We start from the raw sequence: 18,694 nt of genomic DNA on the forward strand, positions 1-18,694 counted from the left end.
GAATTAATAAAAGATATTCACTTTATCTCCTTTTATTATAACAAAGTAGGGAAACAAGGGATCATCTATGGGGTGATGCATTAGCTTCCTTTGGGTTTTGTGACACAGGGGGCCCAGCTGTGACATTCAACTACCCTTTGAAGCTAGCAACCTCACAAGACGTTCACTATTGACGGAGCCACCACAGACTGCTCCATTGTCACTCTCTCACCCAGTGCCCCAAGCCCCTTCCCCAGAAAAACAGCAGGGGCTGGAGTCCTTCTCCCCAAGAACACCCCACTGCCCAAACCAAGATCACTGCTCTGTCAGATGCTGAGGCTCTGGTCCAGCATACAGTCTCTCTGCTGGAGACACCTAGCCAGCCCTGTGTGACAATTTACTGTGTGCCTCAACCTTCCTCCCAAAACAAGACAATCAGAGATGTGTCAATAGAATCTATTTGGAGACAGAATGAAGTTGACAATTGTTTCCTTGTACGTAATTTGTTGTGGGAATAAAAGGTAAAAAAGATACTGCATGTTGACATACAAAGTCTATGTTTTCATTTCATGGCTGCTAAAGTAAACACCATACAGTGGGTTGGCTTAAACAATGGGAATTTATTGGCTCATGGTTTTGATACCAGAAGAAGACCAAAATTGAAGTGTTAGAAAGGAGATGCTTTCTAACTGAAGACTGTGGCATTCTGGGGCTGGCTGCTGGTGATCCTTAGGGTTCCTTGGCTTTTCCATCACATGGCAATGCACATGCTGGTGTTGTCTCCTTTCTCTTTTGGGTTCCATTGACTTCCAGCTTCTGGATGCTCCATGAGGTTTCCCATTCTGTGGCTTTCCCTATAAGGTGTCCAGTAACAGGAGGAAGACCTATCCTGATTGAGGTGGGTCACACCTTAACTAGGTAGCCTCATCAAAAGGTCCATTCTGGTTTGCTAATGCTGCCATTTTGCAAAACACCAGAAATAGGTTGGCTTTTATAAAGGGGGTTTATTTGGTTACACAGTTAGCCTTAAGGCCATAAAGTATCCAAGGTAAGACATCAACAATCAGGTACCTTCACTAGAGAAAGGCTATTGGCATCTGGAAAACCTCTGTTGTCTCCAAAGGCACGTGGCTGGTGTCTGCTTGCTCCCAGGTTGCATTTCAGAATGGCGTTCTCCAAAATGTCAGTGTCAGCTTCCAACGGTCATCTTCAAAATGTGTCTCTCAGGTGCAGCTAGCTGTGAACTCTTTCTGTCTGAGATTTTATAGGGCTCCAGTAAACTAATCAAGGCTCATGGTGAATTGGCACAGCCACACTTCCATGGAAATTATCCAATCAGAGTTATCACCTGTAGTCGGGTGGGTCACATCGCCATGGAAACAACCCAATCCAAAGGTTCCAACTTAACACTAATACATCAGCCCCTACAAGACTGCATTAAAGAATATGGCTTTCTCTGGGAGACGTAATATATACAAACTGGTACAAGTTCCTACAAACAATGGGTTCACACCCATAGGAATGGATTAAGAGTAAGAATGTGTTTTTGGGGGGTACATACAGATCCAAACCACCAGAGTCTAATACTCAGTTTATTCAAAGGGAAGATTCTGGTAATTCCCCTTGCTATCAATTTAGAATTTAATGAGTAAACATTATTTGCTCATTCCCTCAAAAACCAATGTGTTGCAGTTATCTACATATCATATAAATGGTTTTAAAGATGACCTATTTAAAGCCTGGATTTTCTGAAACTGTTAACAAAAAATGGAAAATGCATTGCTTTCCATATGCTAGACATACACAAGTCATATGTGTGGAGATACATATGTACATGTATGTATATAAAACAGTACATATACCTGGTGTTACATATATACATCTACAATATATAGAGCACTAAGTTTGTATACAAAGCATTGTCATGTGTTTATATATATATATATACACACACACAATGTTTTCTACAACAATTATAGAACATTTACAAGATATAACATTACTAAGTAAATATAACACTACAATAATTTATATATCATTATCAGTGCAGGCATATATACATAAACAAATATACTTTGATTCAAAGCTCAACTTTTCTCAAATATCTTCCTGAAGAAATTCTTAAACTAAAATTTCATAATTTTTATAGGTAGCTGAATCAAGAAGAGGTTTATCCTCCCATTATTCTCTGAACACAGAACCAATATTCTTTTTTCAGCTCTTTGGCTAATGGGAGTCACAGAAATAAAGAGAAAAATCTAATAAAAATGTCTTTTCTTAGTAGTTGTATGGTGTAGAAAACTTTAAATCCTCTCCGAAGCTTAAGGAAAGCTTGCCACTGGCCTTCACTGACCTCATTTCCCCAGAGAGTGTTCCTTTGAGGTTCTGAACAAGCACTGGCTGATTCTCTGCACCAAAAAAAAAAAGGGTGATTTTCTTTTCCACCCTCCTTGTTCTAAGGATATCCAGTGAATCTCTGGACAAGTTTAAAGAATACATATATCCTTGAGACAGACCTTCTTATAACAAAATAAGGCAGATATTTTGCAATTGGGGAGAGAAGAAAACCCAAGCAAAGTCATAAAATCTAGGTAAATCTCAGTTAAAATTTAGGCAAGGTGAATTAGCAGACCGGATTAGGCACAACACTGAGGACATTTCTGGGTGCAGACTCCACCACCTTCATCAGTGGAATTTGTGGAAAACGCTCCGTAAATTGACAAGTACCTGCAGATTCTGCTTCCATGGAAAGCCAGAACCTCCCCGATCAGCCCTGATTTAGCTCTTTCCATGGAGGAAAGCAGAAGGATAGAGAACACTGTGAATAAGGAATTCTCCCTGGGTCATCCCTTTGTAATTTTGTCAACGTCCATCTGTATCGGAAACCCTCTTATTCACTTGCTGGCCGGCTATCTGTCTTGGCAGCTAAACTCAGCCTCCCCGTGGGAGCCTGCAATTTGTTTCATTTTCATTACCCAGTCTGACCCTAAGTCCAACCAGTGTCCCCAAATTTGGATTCTCATTCTTTTCTGATTCACAATTCATCTCTAAATTCTCATCCTGTGTTTATATTTTTTCTTTATAATCAAAACTAACACATACAGAGCACTAACTAACCCTGTGCCCGCCTTGGTTCTATTTGCTACATAAGTATTAACTCATATTTAATCCTTCCAACATCCTGTGGTCAAGGTGCCACCACTTTCCCCATTTCACTTGGGAGACTTGCCTAAAATCATGCTTCTAGGGAAGGATAAAACTAGGACTGAAGTCTGATGTTGGCAGAATTATGACCCCCGAGAAGATTCCAAGTCCAAATTTACAGGACTATGAATACCTTAAATGGCAAAAGCGACTTAGTGGGTGTAATTAAGTTTACTAAAAAGTTAACTTTAAGATCAGGAGATTATCCTGGATTATCTGGGTGAACCTAATGTAATCCCATGAGCCCCTGAGAGCACAGAAGAGGAAGACAGAGACTCAACGTCTAAGAAGGATCTGTCATGCCGCTGTTGGCTCTGAGGGTGGAAGGGACCACAAGGTGGGGAAGGAAGGCAGCCTCTGGAACTGAGAATGTGCCCCAGCTGAATGCCCGCAAGGAAGAAGCGACCTCAGTCCCTCCTACAACCACACAGAAATGGACTCGCCAATAACCCGAATGAACTGGGAGGCAGGCTTTCCCCCTGAGCCTCCTGATCAGAGACCCAGCCCAGCAGACAACTTGATTTGGGATTTGTGAGACCTTCAACAGAGAACCCAGTCAAGCCTGCCCAGACTTCTGATATACAGAGATATGAGACAGTAAATGGGTGCTGTTTGGAGCTGCTAAATTGAGTTATTTCTTTATGGCAGGAATAGAAAAGTAACACAAAATCTGAGCAACTCATTTGCAGAATGGTTGCTTTTAATATTGATGCTTCCCCTACCCCTGGCTGGATATTGAGTTGCACATTCCACAGTTCCATATCTTGACACTCCACTCTTATCTTTGAATCATCACTAAAGCACCCCAGATCCTCTTGCCTTCACCTCTGTACCCTCCCAAGTACCTCTTTCTCTTAGTTTCTCCCTTCCCAAAGACCAATCCCTACTGTTAAATGTTTGCAGAGTAAAGAGAAAGAGGGAAATCTCTCATTTCAGTTGCTATCTCACTTCTTTCATCAAAGTTAAGATCAAAACCTCATACTGAACCATCTTGACTTCTTAGCCTGCTTGTCCTTGCCATTACCAAAAGTGCTGTATTCCACTTTGAACTCTTATGTGGGTCTTCGCTTTGAATCACGACCTAGTAATTTCCTTGTCTGAGAGTCTCACTCTCCATTCAGTTCTGTTTTTTTTTTTCCTACACTCTTTCTGTGAACAAAATGGAAATATGTGAGGGAAATCTATAAGAGAAGTAGACATGGGTAAGTGTATGTACGTCTTACTTCTATAGTGGTTTCTGAGTGCATTTATTATAAAATTCAAGTTCCTCACTTCTCGTGAACTGGTCCCTGCTGACCTCCAGGATCTTATCTCAGTCCCTTGCCCTTACCCACTGCATTCCAGACACAAGGACCACACTTTCGGTTACCAAACACTTCCTCTTGCATCTAATAAATGTTTGCTGAATTGATTTGTTCACATGGGGGAATGGGGGGTTTTACCAGGAATTCCATACCTATCCCAGGAACTCTACTCGTCTTAGGAGGTTCTTTTATTTTCATACTCAGGTGAAATGGCTGCTCTTTTGAGTCACCAATTCTATGAGTCCTTTTAATCCTACCTATATTATTTGGGCACCAGATAAGTTTTGGTAAGGCCAGTTGGGTTATCTTCATTTACCTTCAGAATCTTAACATGCCCCTTGTATTGTGGAAATTTATGAGGAAAGTAAAAGAATACCATGAGAAGAACTCAACCCATGAAACGGACAATGTACAATAGTCCAACAACAAAAATGTGTAGGTAGGCACACAGGCATCACTTGAGGAAACTATCAGTCTCTCCTATCCAGGGTTTGGTCTTTAGACAAGTATTGTGGGGATGAGGGTCTGCTCGGCTCATGTCCCTGAGACCCTGGCCACACAAGCTTTCTGAGTGTCAAAGGCCGGGCACTATCTGAATGATGAAACTAATTACTCTCTAAAGAGAGCAAATGTCCAAATGCCTTGAAATTACATATTCTTACATCGAATGAAACCTAAACAATAATTGTCTCTATCACTCAATTATGTTCCTTTTGCTGCATTTTCATAGCATTTAGGCTATATTTATCATAGGACCTATGAATCTTAGAGACAACCTGCAGCAAATTAAGCATGCCCCCGGATGTTCATTTGTAATGTGTAAACCACGAGAGCAATGGAAGCTATGAAGAAAGTAGAATCTGCTTGACAAAATCCCACTTAACTAGCTCCCCAACTTAGCCAGTGTGCTCCTTGTTCTACTGAACATGGGTGCACTAACAAAAGCTAGTTTCGGACCTCCTAGACTGAAGTCCTTACAGTTCTACAATGACCACATCAACATTTTACCAGTCCTTAGTTTCCTCTGGAGACCCAGCCCTCTGAATTTCCATTAATCCTTTTCAGGCTGCAGTCACTACTCCACCAGCTCAGCGAGGGATCAACTGAATATCAGCATTAAATGTTGCCCATCAAACACAGTTAATGTCTAGTCAACAAAATAACTCTTCAGAATTGTTTAGTTCAAGAAAGGCAAAGAAAGGCAAGGGAACTGTTATAGATTACAGTACAACTAAACGCACGATCCTAGATTAGATCTAATATCAGAATAGCAAAATTGACAAAATTTACATACAGAATATAGATTAGATAATATTCTCGATTTTGATAATTCTACATACAGAATATAGATTAGATAACATTCTAGATTTCGATAATTATACCAAAGTTATGTATGAGTATGCTTTTGTTCTTAGGAAACAAATATTAAATATTTAGGAGTAAAAGACCATGGTATCTAATGTGTCCTCAAATGGTTACAAGAGAGAGAAAGTAAATGGGGGTAAAATGTAAATAATGGTGAATCAAGATAAAAAGTATACAGGATTTCTCTTTACCGTTTTTGTAAGTTTTCTGTAAATTTAAAATAATATTAAAATCAAAATTTCCCAAAAGATTAAATGCTGGAACCTGTAAGTATTTACCAGCCAGGAGGAGATGGCTCCTTGGTGATATAAAATCCAGTAATGAGTGTATACTCTGAACATACAAAGAACAAAGTTGCCATCTTTGAAGGAAGATATTAGCTCTGAATCAAATGATGAATACATAAATAGTAAATAGGCCACACAAACCAATAAATAGGTGGTTACAAGGTGGCAATAAACACAAATCATTTCCTTTGCCATTTTTAAATCTCTATTTGCCAGTTTTGTGAAATTTAGTACCCAATGTGTTTTTTATTAAGTCAAATATAAGATTCATTTGTAGTCTGGGACCCAGGCAATCTTCTCGATTGTTTTACCTTCCTGAAGAAAACAAGAATATACAAAACTTCCCCCTGGTTTACTTCATTGTTTCCTTCTTTTAGATTGCCCTTTATCTACAAAGAATTTTCATTTGACTTAAAAAAATATTTGAAAAGGACATGTGTATACATTAAAAGGAAGAAAAATGATGGAATGCAGTATTGATTTTGTGAAATAAAAAATTTGAATTATGGTTTCTCAATTTTCACTAATTCTCCCAGTTTCTGTACTCATTTCTGCCAGTGAATAGAGAATTGTAAATCATATATGTATCACATCTTCTGATATACGCTTGAAACAAAAATATCATATAGTTAGAGAACGGCCTTGCCAAAGTTCTTCTTTTAACTCTCCAGCCAATGTTTCCCTAGCCAGGGATCATGTTTTGTGGATTTTCTTCTACCCTTGTCTGTTCTTATTCTTCCTCCTTTTCCTTTTATTTTTGCCGTTTATTCAATACTTACTCTAGTGCCATGTGACTATGGATTAGAGAAGTTAATTTAAATGCAAATCTGTTGGCTTTGTTTTTGCTAGCTCATTTTATGAAAGTTTGGTGATAGTGCTGAGTCTGAGTCCCAATTTTTGTTTCCTTATTTTCTAGTGAATGAAATTTTGCTAGATGATTTTACTCTACCAGTGCACTTTTCAATCTTCTATGGCCTCAGGACTCAGAGTTAAGTTAAGATGCATCTGTACAAACAAGGCAATCAAATTGCCCCCCGGGTTGGATAAACAGGAGCTTACACGACTGCTTCAATTCAAGAACTGTAAAAGAATGGACAAAGAATAAATGGTTTTGTAGTTCTAAGAGAGTAAAATAGCTGGGAGAAATGGGGAATAATTTTTATCATACCAAACTCTAAGCAAGAGAACACTTATTGTTTAAAGAACGTGGCTCTGGCGAGATAAGTCCAAAATATGTTTCTCCTAAAAATTACTTCAATCGGCTTTGTAATATCTTAGATATCAGATTCCCAGGTTTGAAATTTCATTAGGAAAAACATGTCATAAATTATAAACCTTCCTAACTTTTTGTAAAATGAGTCTTTTCTTGTCTTTTTTGGAGCTATTATTATATATACTGGTCTACCTACATTAATGAAATAAATCAGACCACTAATAATCAAATCTTCCAGATACACTGCAGTCAATCAAGAGCTTAATATGCTGATGTGACCATCTTGTAGGATGATGGTTCCTGGTTCTGAGAGAAGCCACAGGGAGGTAATCTCCTTTGTCTTAAAACACCCTCCCACACACCTTGAGGTGGACCCATTCCCTGCCAATGGATTACGCCGGGGTGACCATTTGGCCAGAAGGGGACCAGTCAGATTCCTCTTTCTGGAGACAGGGCATTTGGAACTGAAAGTATCCAGCTGAACTTGAACTGGTCTTGTGAAACTAGGAAACATAAGGGTATGGGCTAGAAGGCAGCCACATTCACAGAGAACTGGAGAAAGACAAGATGCACACAAATAAGAATGCAACCAATGGGCTTGTTAAAAGATAATTTTCAGAAAAAATGTAAAATCATGACTCTTATAGAGATATAAGAACATGTGATAAATGTTTTATTTTACTCATATAATATGAGGGAGCCAGGCAGACATTACAACCAATGAGGGAAAAGACAAAAATATGGAAGGAGTAAAGGAACTAAACTGTAAATGGAGGCAACATTGATTTTTCTCTAGGGAGGGTGGCAGTCAACTGAAAAACCCTATGTGCAGGAATTACACATCCATAGGTTACCTACTATTTCAAAAGAGGCACAAAACAGCTCTGACAATGAACTGGGTTGGAATCCCACAGCTTAGGAGGGTGGGTGTGCTGTAGAAAATGCACAGACTTTCACTGAAGTGCAAAAAGCTTTCCATCAGGCTGATAGAATCAGAGAAGAGAGAAGACCTATGCCCTGATCTGGGTCCCTGACAGTATTTCAGCTTTGGGGTCTCGTCTTTCTAGAGGCCCAACCTCGCTTAGCTGTCATGAGATACTTCTGTACCCTTGCAAGGAGCATGCTTTTTGGCTTTACATTAACTTGAGTTAGGTTCTTGCATCCTTGATTGTGATGGTTCAAAAAGTCCATTCACAAAGCCTGTGAGAGCACAGAAGGACACCCGTCTTCTCAACTGGACCAATGGTGTCTTCCCCATTGCCACACCCCCTCCCAGTAATTCCCTGCCCTGACCCTCTGCTAATGATCTTCCTGCCATCCTTCCTTTTCCTCCACCACATGTTCCAGTCTAGTTTCTTATAGAGGGTCCACTTTGGATGCTATTTATACCATGAAGCCTTATTTCATTCCTCAACCAGGGAAGTCATTTGTCCACTTCCAGACTCCCATAGACATTGTGCGTAATTCTTTATAGATCCTACCACAATTATCACTATGAAGATATCAGATAGATTTAGAACTGGTTCAAAGGAATGAAACACAAATTTATATGGCACAAAGGAACTGAATTGCAAATGGAGGTAAAACCGTTTTTCCTATGCTCAAACAAAAACATGCACACGAATGTTTATACCAGAACTATTCATAGTAGCCAAAACATGGAAGAAACACAAATGTCCATCAGCAGATGAGTGGATAAACAAAATGTGGCCTATCCATACAATGAAATATTATTCAGCACCATAAAGCAATGAAGTGCTGATTCATGCAATAACATGGATAAACCTTGAAAACATGATGCTAAGTGAAATAAGCCAGGCACAGAGGACACATATTAGGTGATTCCATTTATCTGAAATATCCAGAAGAGGTAAATCCATAGAGACAGAAAGTAGATTAGTGGTAGCCAGGAGCTTGGGTGTTGTGACGGAAATGACTGCTTAATGGATATATGATTTCCGTTTGGGATGATGAAAAAATTCTGGAACTAGACAATGTTGATGCTTGTACAAAATTGTGAATGTACTTAATGATGCTGAAATGTACATATAAAATAGTTAAAACGGTAACATTTAAATTGCATGTATTTTATCACAATTAAAAATATATAGCTTTTTCGTCTCGGCCGCCGACATGCCTTCTAGATTGAGAAAGACCCGGAAACTCCGGGGCCACGTGAGCCATGGCCACGGCCGTATCGGCAAACACCGGAAGCATCCGGGAGGCCGGGGTAATGCTGGTGGCATGCATCACCACAGGATCAACTTCGACAAATATCACCCAGGTTACTTTGGGAAGGTTGGTATGAGACATTATCACTTGAAGAGGAACCAGAGCTTCTGTCCAACTGTCAACCTGGATAAATTGTGGACCTTAGTCAGTGAGCAGACACGGGTAAATGCTGCTAAAAACAAGACTGGAGTTGCTCCCATCATTGATGTGGTACGATCGGGCTACTACAAAGTTCTGGGGAAGGGAAAGCTCCCAAAGCAGCCTGTCATCGTGAAGGCCAAATTCTTCAGCAGAAGAGCTGAGGAGAAGATCAAGGGTGTGGGGGGAGCCTGTGTCCTCGTGGCTTGAAGCCATGAGGAGGGAGGTTCATTAAATGCTAACAAATGCTTTTCCCTTGTGGTCTGAGTGTAGACTCTTTGATCTGAGTGTAGACTCTGAGCATAGTCAGCATCAGGAAACCACCTTAACCAGGTTTTAAGAAGAAATGTGGAGGGCGGGGCAAGATGGCAGACTGGTGAGCTGTATGTTTTAGTTACTCCTCCAGGAAAGTAGGTAAAAAGCCAGGAACTGCGTGGACTGGACACCACAGAGCAATCTGTCTTTGGGCATACTTCATACAACACTCATGAAAACGTGGAATTGCTGAGATCAGCGAAATCTGTAAGTTTTTGCGGCCAGGGGACCCGCGCCCCTCCCTGCCAGGCTCAGTCCCGGGGGAGGAGGTGCTGTCAGCTCCAGGAAGGAGAAGGGAGAATTGCAGTGGCTGCTCTTATCGGAAACTCATTCTACTGATTCAAACTCCAACCATAGATAGACTGAGACAAGACACCAGAGACTCTGAGAGCAGCCAGCCCAGCAGAGAGGAGACAGGCATAGAAAAAAAACAACACGAAAAACTCCAAAATAAAAGCAGAGGATTTTTGGAGTTCTGGTGAACACAGAAAGGGGAAGGGCGGAGATCAGGCCTTGAGGCGCATATGCAAATCCCGAAGCAAGGCTGATCTCTCTGCCCTGTGCACCTTTCCTTAATGGCCCTGGTTGCTTTGTCTATTAGCATTTCAATAACCCATTAGATCTCTGAGGAGGGCCGTTTTTTTTTTTTTTTTTTTTTTTTAAATCCTTTTTGCTTTTTCTAAAACAATTACTCTAAGAAGCTCAATACAGAAAGCTTCAAAGAATTGAAATTTGGGCACGTCAAATCAAGAGGAGAACTAAGAGAGCTCTGAGACAAAAGGCAATAATCCAGTGGCTGAGAAAATTCACTAAACAACACAACTTCCCAAGAAAAGGGGGGTGTCCGCTCACAGCCACCATCCTGGTGGACAGGAAACACTCCTGCCCATCGCCAGCCCCATAGCCCAGAGCTGCCCCAGACAACCCAGTGTGACGGAAGTGCTTCAAATAACAGGCACACACCACAAAACTGGGCGTGGACATTAGCCTTCCCTGCAACCTCAGCTGAATGTCCCAGAGCTGGGAAGGGGGAGCAGTGTGAATTAACAGAGCCTCATTCAGCCATCATTTGAGCAGACTGGGAGCCTCCCAACACAGCCCAGCAGCCCAGAACTGCCCTGGGGGGACGGCACTCACCTGTGACATAGCACAGTCATCCCTCAACAGAGGACCCGGGGTGCACAGCCTGGAAGAGGGGCCCACTTGCAAGTCTCAGGAGCCATACGCCAATACCAAAGACTTGTGGGTCAGTGGCAGAGACAAACTGTGGCAGGACTGAACTGAAGGATTAGACTATTGCAGTAGCTTTAAAACTCTAGGATCATCAGGGAGATTTGATTGTTAGGGCCACCCCCCCTCCCCGACTGCCCAGAAACACGCCCCACATACAGGGCAGGCAACACCAACTACACACGCAAGCTTGGTACACCAATTGGGCCCCACAAGACTCACTCCCCCACTCACCAAAAAGGCTAAGCAGGGGAGATCTGGCTTGTGGAGAACAGGTGGCTCGTGGACGCCACCTGCTGGTTAGTTAGAGAAAGTGTACTCCACGAAGCTGTAGATCTGATAAATTAGAGATAAGGACTTCAACTGGTCTACAAACCCTAAAAGAACCCTATCAAGTTCAGCAAATGCCACGAGGCCAAAAACAACAGAAAATTATAAAGCATATGAAAAAACCAGACGATATGGATAACCCAAGCCCAAGCACCCAAATCAAAAGACCAGAAGAGACACACCTAGAGCAGCTACTCAAAGAACTAAAGATGAACAATGAGACCATAGTACGGGATATGAAGGAAATCAAGAAGACCCTAGAAGAGCATAAAGAAGACATTGCAAGACTAAATAAAAAAATGGATGATCTTATGGAAATTAAAGAAACTGTTGACCAAATTAAAAAGATTCTGGACACTCATAGTACAAGACTAGAGGAAGTTGAACAACGAATCAGTGACCTGGAAGATGACAGAATGGAAAATGAAAGCATAAAAGAAAGAATGGGGAAAAAAATTGAAAAACTCGAAATGGACCTCAGGGATATGATAGATAATATGAAACGTCCGAATATAAGACTCATTGGTGTCCCAGAAGGGGAAGAAAAGGATAAAGGTCTAGGAAGAGTATTCAAAGAAATTGTTGGGGAAAACTTCCCAAATCTTCTAAACAACATAAATACACAAATCATAAATGCTCAGCGAACTCCAAATAGAATAAATCCAAAAAAACCCACTCCGAGACATATACTGATCACACTGTCAAACATAGAAGAGAAGGAGCAAGTTCTGAAAGCAGCAAGAGAAAAGCAATTCACCACATACAAAGGAAACAGCATAAGACTAAGTAGTGACTACTCAGCAGCCACCATGGAGGCAAGAAGGCAGTGGCACGATATATTTAAAATTCTGAGTGAGAGGAATTTCCAGCCAAGAATACTTTATCCAGCAAAGCTCTCCTTCAAATTTGAGGGAGAGCTTAAATTTTTCACAGACAAAGAAATGCTGAGAGAATTTGCTAACAAGAGACCTGCCCTACTGGAGATACTAAAGGGAGCCCTACAGACAGAGAAACAAAGACAGGACAGAGAGACTTGGAGAAAGGTTCAGTACTAAAGAGATTCGGTATGGGTACAATAAAGGATATTAATAGAGAGAGGGAAAAATATGGCAAACATAATCCAAAGGATAAGATGGCCGATTCAAGAAATGCCTTCACGGTTTTAACGTTGAATGTAAATGGATTAAACTCCCCAATTAAAAGATATAGATTCGCAGAATGGATCAAAAAAAATGAACCATCAATATGTTGCATACAAGAGACTCATCTTAGACACAGGGACACAAAGAAACTGAAAGTGAAAGGATGGAAAAAAATATTTCATGCAAGCTACAGCCAAAAGAAAGCAGGTGTAGCAATATTAATTTCAGAAAAAATAGACTTCAAATGCAGGGATGTTTTGAGAGACAAAGAAGGCCACTACATACTAATAAAAGGGGCAATTCAGCAAGAAGAAATAACAATCGTAAATGTCTATGCACCCAATCAAGGTGCCACAAAATACATGAGAGAAACATTGGCAAAACTAAAGGAAGCAATTGATGTTTCCACAATAATTGTGGGAGACTTCAACACATCACTCTCTCCTATAGATAGATCAACCAGACAGAAGACCAATAAGGAAATTGAAAACCTAAACAATCTGATAAATGAATTAGATTTAACAGACATCTACAGGACATTACATCCCAAATCACCAGGATACACATACTTTTCTAGTGCTCACGGAACTTTCTCCAGAATAGATCATATGCTGGGACATAAAACAAGCCTCAATAAATTTAAAAAGATTGAAATTATTCAAAGCACATTCTCTGACCACAATGGAATACAATTAGAAGTCAATAACCATCAGAGACTTAGAAAATTCACAAATACCTGGAGGTTAAACAACACACTCCTAAACAATCAGTGGGTTAAAGAAGAAATAGCAAGAGAAATTGCTAAATATATAGAGACGAATGAAAATGAGAACACAACATACCAAAACCTATGGGATGCAGCAAAAGCAGTGCTAAGGGGGAAATTTATAGCACTAAACGCATATATTAAAAAGGAAGAAAGAGCCAAAATCAAAGAACTAATGGATCAACTGAAGAAGCTAGAAAATGAACAGCAAACCAATCCTAAACCAAGTAGAAGAAAAGAAATAACAAGGATTAAAGCAGAAATAAATGACATAGAGAACAAAAAAACAATAGAAAGGATAATATCACCAAAAGTTGGTTCTTTGAGAAGATCAACAAGATTGACAAGCCCCTAGCTAGACTGACAAAATCAAAAAGAGAGAAGACCCATATAAACAAAATAATGAATGAAAAAGGTGACATAACTGCAGATCCTGAAGAAATTAAAAAAATTATAAGAGGATACTATGAACAACTGTATGGCAACAAACTGGATAATGTAGAAGAAATGGACAATTTCCTGGAAACATATGAACAACCTAGACTGACCAGAGAAGAAATAGAAGACCTCAACCAACCCATCACAAGCAAAGAGATCCAATCAGTCATCAAAAATCTTCCCACAAATAAATGCCCAGGGCCAGATGGCTTCACAGGGGAATTCTACCAAACTTTCCAGAAAGAACTGACACCAATCTTACTCAAACTCTTTCAAAACATTGAAGAAAATGGAACACTACCTAACTCATTTTATGAAGCTAACATCAATCTAATACCAAAACCAGGCAAAGATGCTACAAAAAAGGAAAAATACCGGCCAATCTCCCTAATGAATATAGATGCAAAAATCCTCAACAAAATACTTGCAAATCGAATCCAAAGACACATTAAAAAAATCATACACCATGACCAAGTGGGGTTCATTCCAGGCATGCAAGGATGGTTCAACATAAGAAAAACAATCAATGTATTACAACACATTAAAAACTCGATAGGGAAAAATCAATTGATCATCTCAATAGATGCTGAAAAAGCATTTGACAAAATCCAACATCCCTTTTTGATAAAAACACTTCAAAAGGTAGGAATTGAAGGAAACTTCCTCAACATGATAAAGAGCATATATGAAAAACCCACAGCCAGCATAGTACTCAATGGTGAGAGACTGAAAGCCTTCCCTCAAAGATCAGGAACAAGACAAGGATGCCCGCTGTCACCACTGTTATTCAACATTGTGCTGGAAGTGCTAGCCAGGGCAATCCGGCAAGACAAAGAAATAAAAGGCATCCAAATTGGAAAAGAAGAAGTAAAACTGTCATTGTTTGCAGATGATATGATCTTATATCTAGAAAACCCTGAGAAATCAACGATACACCTACTAGAGCTAATAAACAAATTTAGCAAAGTAGCGGGATACAAGATTAATGCACATAAGTCAGTAATGTTTCTATATGCTAGAAATGAACAAACTGAAGAGACACTCAAGAAAAAGATACCATTTTCAATAGCAACTAAAAAAAATCAAGTACCTAGGAATAAACTTAACCAAAGATGTAAAAGACCTATACAAAGAAAACTACATAACTCTACTAAAAGAAATAGAAGGGGACCTTAAAAGATGGAAAAATATTCCATGTTCATGGATAGGAAGGCTAAATGTCATTAAGATGTCAATTCTACCCAAACTCATCTACAGATTCAATGCAATCCCAATCAAAATTCCAACAACCTACTTTGCAGACTTGGAAAAGCTAGTTATCAAATTTATTTGGAAAGGGAAGATGCCTCGAATTGCTAAAGACACTCTAAAAAAGAAAAACGAAGTGGGAGGACTTACACTCCCTGACTTTGAAGCTTATTATAAAGCCACAGTTGCCAAAACAGCATGGTACTGGCACAAAGATAGACATATAGATCAATGGAATCGAATTGAGAATTCAGAGATAGACCCTCAGATCTATGGCCGACTGATCTTTGATAAGGCCCCCAAAGTCACCGAACTGAGCCATAATGGTCTTTTCAACAAATGGGGCTGGGAGAGTTGGATATCCATATCCAAAAGAATGAAAGAGGACCCCTACCTCACCCCCTACACAAAAATTAACTCAAAATGGACCAAAGATCTCAATATAAAAGAAAGTACCATAAAACTCCTAGAAGATAATGTAGGAAAACATCTTCAAGACCTTGTATTAGGAGGCCACTTCCTAGACTTTACACCCAAAGCACAAGCAACAAAAGAGAAAATAGATAAATGGGAACTCCTCAAGCTTAGAAGTTTCTGCACCTCAAAGGAATTTCTCAAAAAGGTAAAGAGGCAGCCAACTCAATGGGAAAAAATTTTTGGAAACCATGTATCTGACAAAAGACTGATATCTTGCATATACAAAGAAATCCTACAACTCAATGACAATAGTACAGACAGCCCAATTATAAAATGGGCAAAAGATATGAAAAGACAGTTCTCTGAAGAGGAAATACAAATGGCCAAGAAACACATGAAAAAATGTTCAGCTTCACTAGCTATTAGAGAGATGCAAATTAAGACCACAATGAGATACCATCTAACACCGGTTAGAATGGCTGCCATTAAACAAACAGGAAACTACAAATGCTGGAGGGGATGTGGAGAAATTGGAACTCTTATTCATTGTTGGTGGGACTGTATAATGGTTCAGCCACTCTGGAAGACAGTCTGGCAGTTCCTTAGAAAACTAGATATAGAGCTACCATTCGATCCAGCGATTGCACTTCTCGGTATATACCCGGAAGATCGGAAAGCAGTGACACGAACAGATATCTGCACGCCAATGTTCATAGCAGCATTATTCACAATTGCCAAGAGATGGAAACAACCCAAATGTCCTTCAACAGATGAGTGGATAAATAAAATGTGGTATATACACACGATGGAATACTACGCGGCAGTAAGAAGGAACGATCTGGTGAAACATATGACAACATGGATGAACCTTGAAGACATAATGCTGAGCGAAATAAGCCAGGCACAAAAAGAGAAATATTATATGCTACCACTAATGTGAACTTTGAAAAATGTAAAACAAATGGTTTATAATGTAGAATGTAGGGGAACTAGCAGTAGAGAGCAATTAAGGAAGGGGGAACGATAATCCAAGAAGAACAGATAAGCTATTTAATGTTCTGGGGATGCCCAGAAATGACTATGGTCTGTTAATTTCTGATGGATGTAGTAGGAACAAGTTCACTGAAATGTTGCTATATTATGTAACTTTCTTGGGGTAAAGTAGGAACATGTTGGAAGTTAAGCAGTTATCTTAGGTTAGTTGTCTTTTTCTTACTCCCTTGCTATGGTCTCTTTGAAATGTTCTTTTATTGTATGTTTGTTTTCTTTTTAACTTTTTTTTTCATACAGTTGATTTGAAAAAAGAAGGGAAAGTTAAAAAAAAAAAAAAAAAAAGAAAAAAGACAAACAAGGAAAAAAAAAAAAAAAAGATGTAGTGCCCCCTTGAGGAGCCTGTGGAGAATGCAGGGGTATTCGCCTACCCCACCTCCATGGTTGCTAACATGACCACAGACATAGGGGACTGGTGGTTTGATGGGTTGAGCCCTCTACCATAAGTTTTACCCTTGGGAAGACGGTTGCTGCAAAGGAGAGGCTAGGCCTCCCTGTATTTGCGCCTAAGAGTCTCCTCCTGAATGCCTCTTTGTTGCTCAGATGTGGCCCTCTCTCTCTGGCTAAGCCAACTTGAAAGGTGAAATCACTGCCCTCCCCCCTACGTGGGATCAGACACCCAGGGAAGTGAATCTCCCTGGCAACGTGGAATATGACTCCCGGGGAGGAATGTAGACCCGGCATCGTGGGATGGAGAACATCTTCTTGACCAAAAGGGGGATGTGAAAGGAAATGAAATAAGCTTCAGTGGCAGAGAGATTCCAAAACGAGCCGAGAGATCACTCTGGTGGGCACTCTTACGCACACTTTAGACAACCTTTTTTAGGTTCTAAAGAATTGGGGTAGCTGGTGGTGGATACCTGAAACTATTAAACTACAACCCAGAACCCATGAATCTCGAAGACAGTTGTATAAAAATGTAGCTTATGAGGGGTGACAGTGGGATTGGGAATGCCATAAGGACCAAACTCCACTTTGTCTAGTTTATGGATGGTTGTGTAGAAAAGTAGGGGAAGCAAACAAACAGACAAAGGTACCTAGTGTTCTTTTTTACTTCAATTGCTCTTTTTCACTCTAATTATTATTCTTGTTATTTTTGTGTGTGTGCTAATGAAGGTGTCAGGGATTGATTTAGGTGATGAATGTACAACTATGTAATGGTACTGTAAACAATCGAAAGTACAATTTGTTTTGTATGACTGCGTAGTATGTGAATATATCTCAATAAAATGATGATTAAAAAAAAAAAAAAAAAAAGAAGAAATGTGGAGGCCTTAGCTAATTAGCAAACTTGAACCTTACTTTCATTTATAAAATGAGAATGATACCTCTTGATAAAATTTTAGATGAACACCTGTTTGCATTATTTACAGTGGGTGGGAGAATGTAGCCTCATCTATTTCTTGGGGATTGAGACAGTTTTGATGGGTTTGAGGCAGTTCTATAGAGCTAAATTCCTGATCCTAAGGGTTGCGTCCTGGGTTCCTTACCTTGGACTGAACCATTCTAGACCATTCTAGTTATAACTAGAATCTAGAATTAGTAGTATTTCTTACAGTCAAAATGGTAAGGAGAAAAATGGAAATCCTGAAGGCCAGAAACCGAGTCAGGTTTGATAGGGTTTATTTCTTCCTGTTGAAGCCAAACTATGATAATGACCAATGCTCCTGTGCAATAAAACCTATAGAGAGTGGCCTTTCCTGAAGACAAATTCTAGTTTTTACCACAGAATGAAAGAATTTGCTTATAATACCCCAAATAGCAATTTCTCAGCTTCAGTTATTTAAATGTTTATTCTCCATTGGCCTCTTATTTACAAAATCAATAAGTACAATAAAATAAGGCCTTGAGAATATATATGTATATGATTAAGCCAAATATATATATATATATATATATATATATATATATATATATAAGCTCAAAAAAAAAAAAGTTTCCTGCAATGGGAGGGACATCAATTGAAAATGGAAGAGAGAATCTGCAAACCTATCAGTTACTTATAATTAGTAGAGAGGTGTGAAATAGCTCAAAGA

At 39.6% G+C, this 18,694-nt stretch overlaps 2 protein-coding genes across 5 annotated transcripts in view; one reads left to right on the top strand and one right to left on the bottom strand.

Moving 5' to 3' along the window:
- The window catches only part of STS (steroid sulfatase), a 646,106-nt gene that overhangs the window by 433,687 nt on the left and 193,725 nt on the right, over positions 1–18,694 (bottom strand). The gene's annotated exons all lie outside the window — the stretch shown is intronic.
- On the top strand, positions 9,469–9,976 carry LOC119522836 (60S ribosomal protein L27a). Its single transcript, XM_037821503.1, has one exon. It carries the CDS (start codon positions 9,486–9,488, stop codon positions 9,930–9,932), a length of 447 nt encoding a protein of 148 aa, XP_037677431.1. The 5' UTR covers positions 9,469–9,485; the 3' UTR covers positions 9,933–9,976.

The sequence above is a fragment of the Choloepus didactylus genome, chromosome X (assembly GCF_015220235.1).
Source record: "Choloepus didactylus isolate mChoDid1 chromosome X, mChoDid1.pri, whole genome shotgun sequence".
Taxonomy (NCBI): Eukaryota; Metazoa; Chordata; class Mammalia; order Pilosa; family Megalonychidae; genus Choloepus; species Choloepus didactylus.

Bases quoted from the DNA above. Each gene is read 5' to 3' on its own strand.
- LOC119522836 (XM_037821503.1), top strand. From the start codon at position 9,486: ATGCCTTCTAGATTGAGAAAGACCCGGAAACTCCGGGGCCACGTGAGC.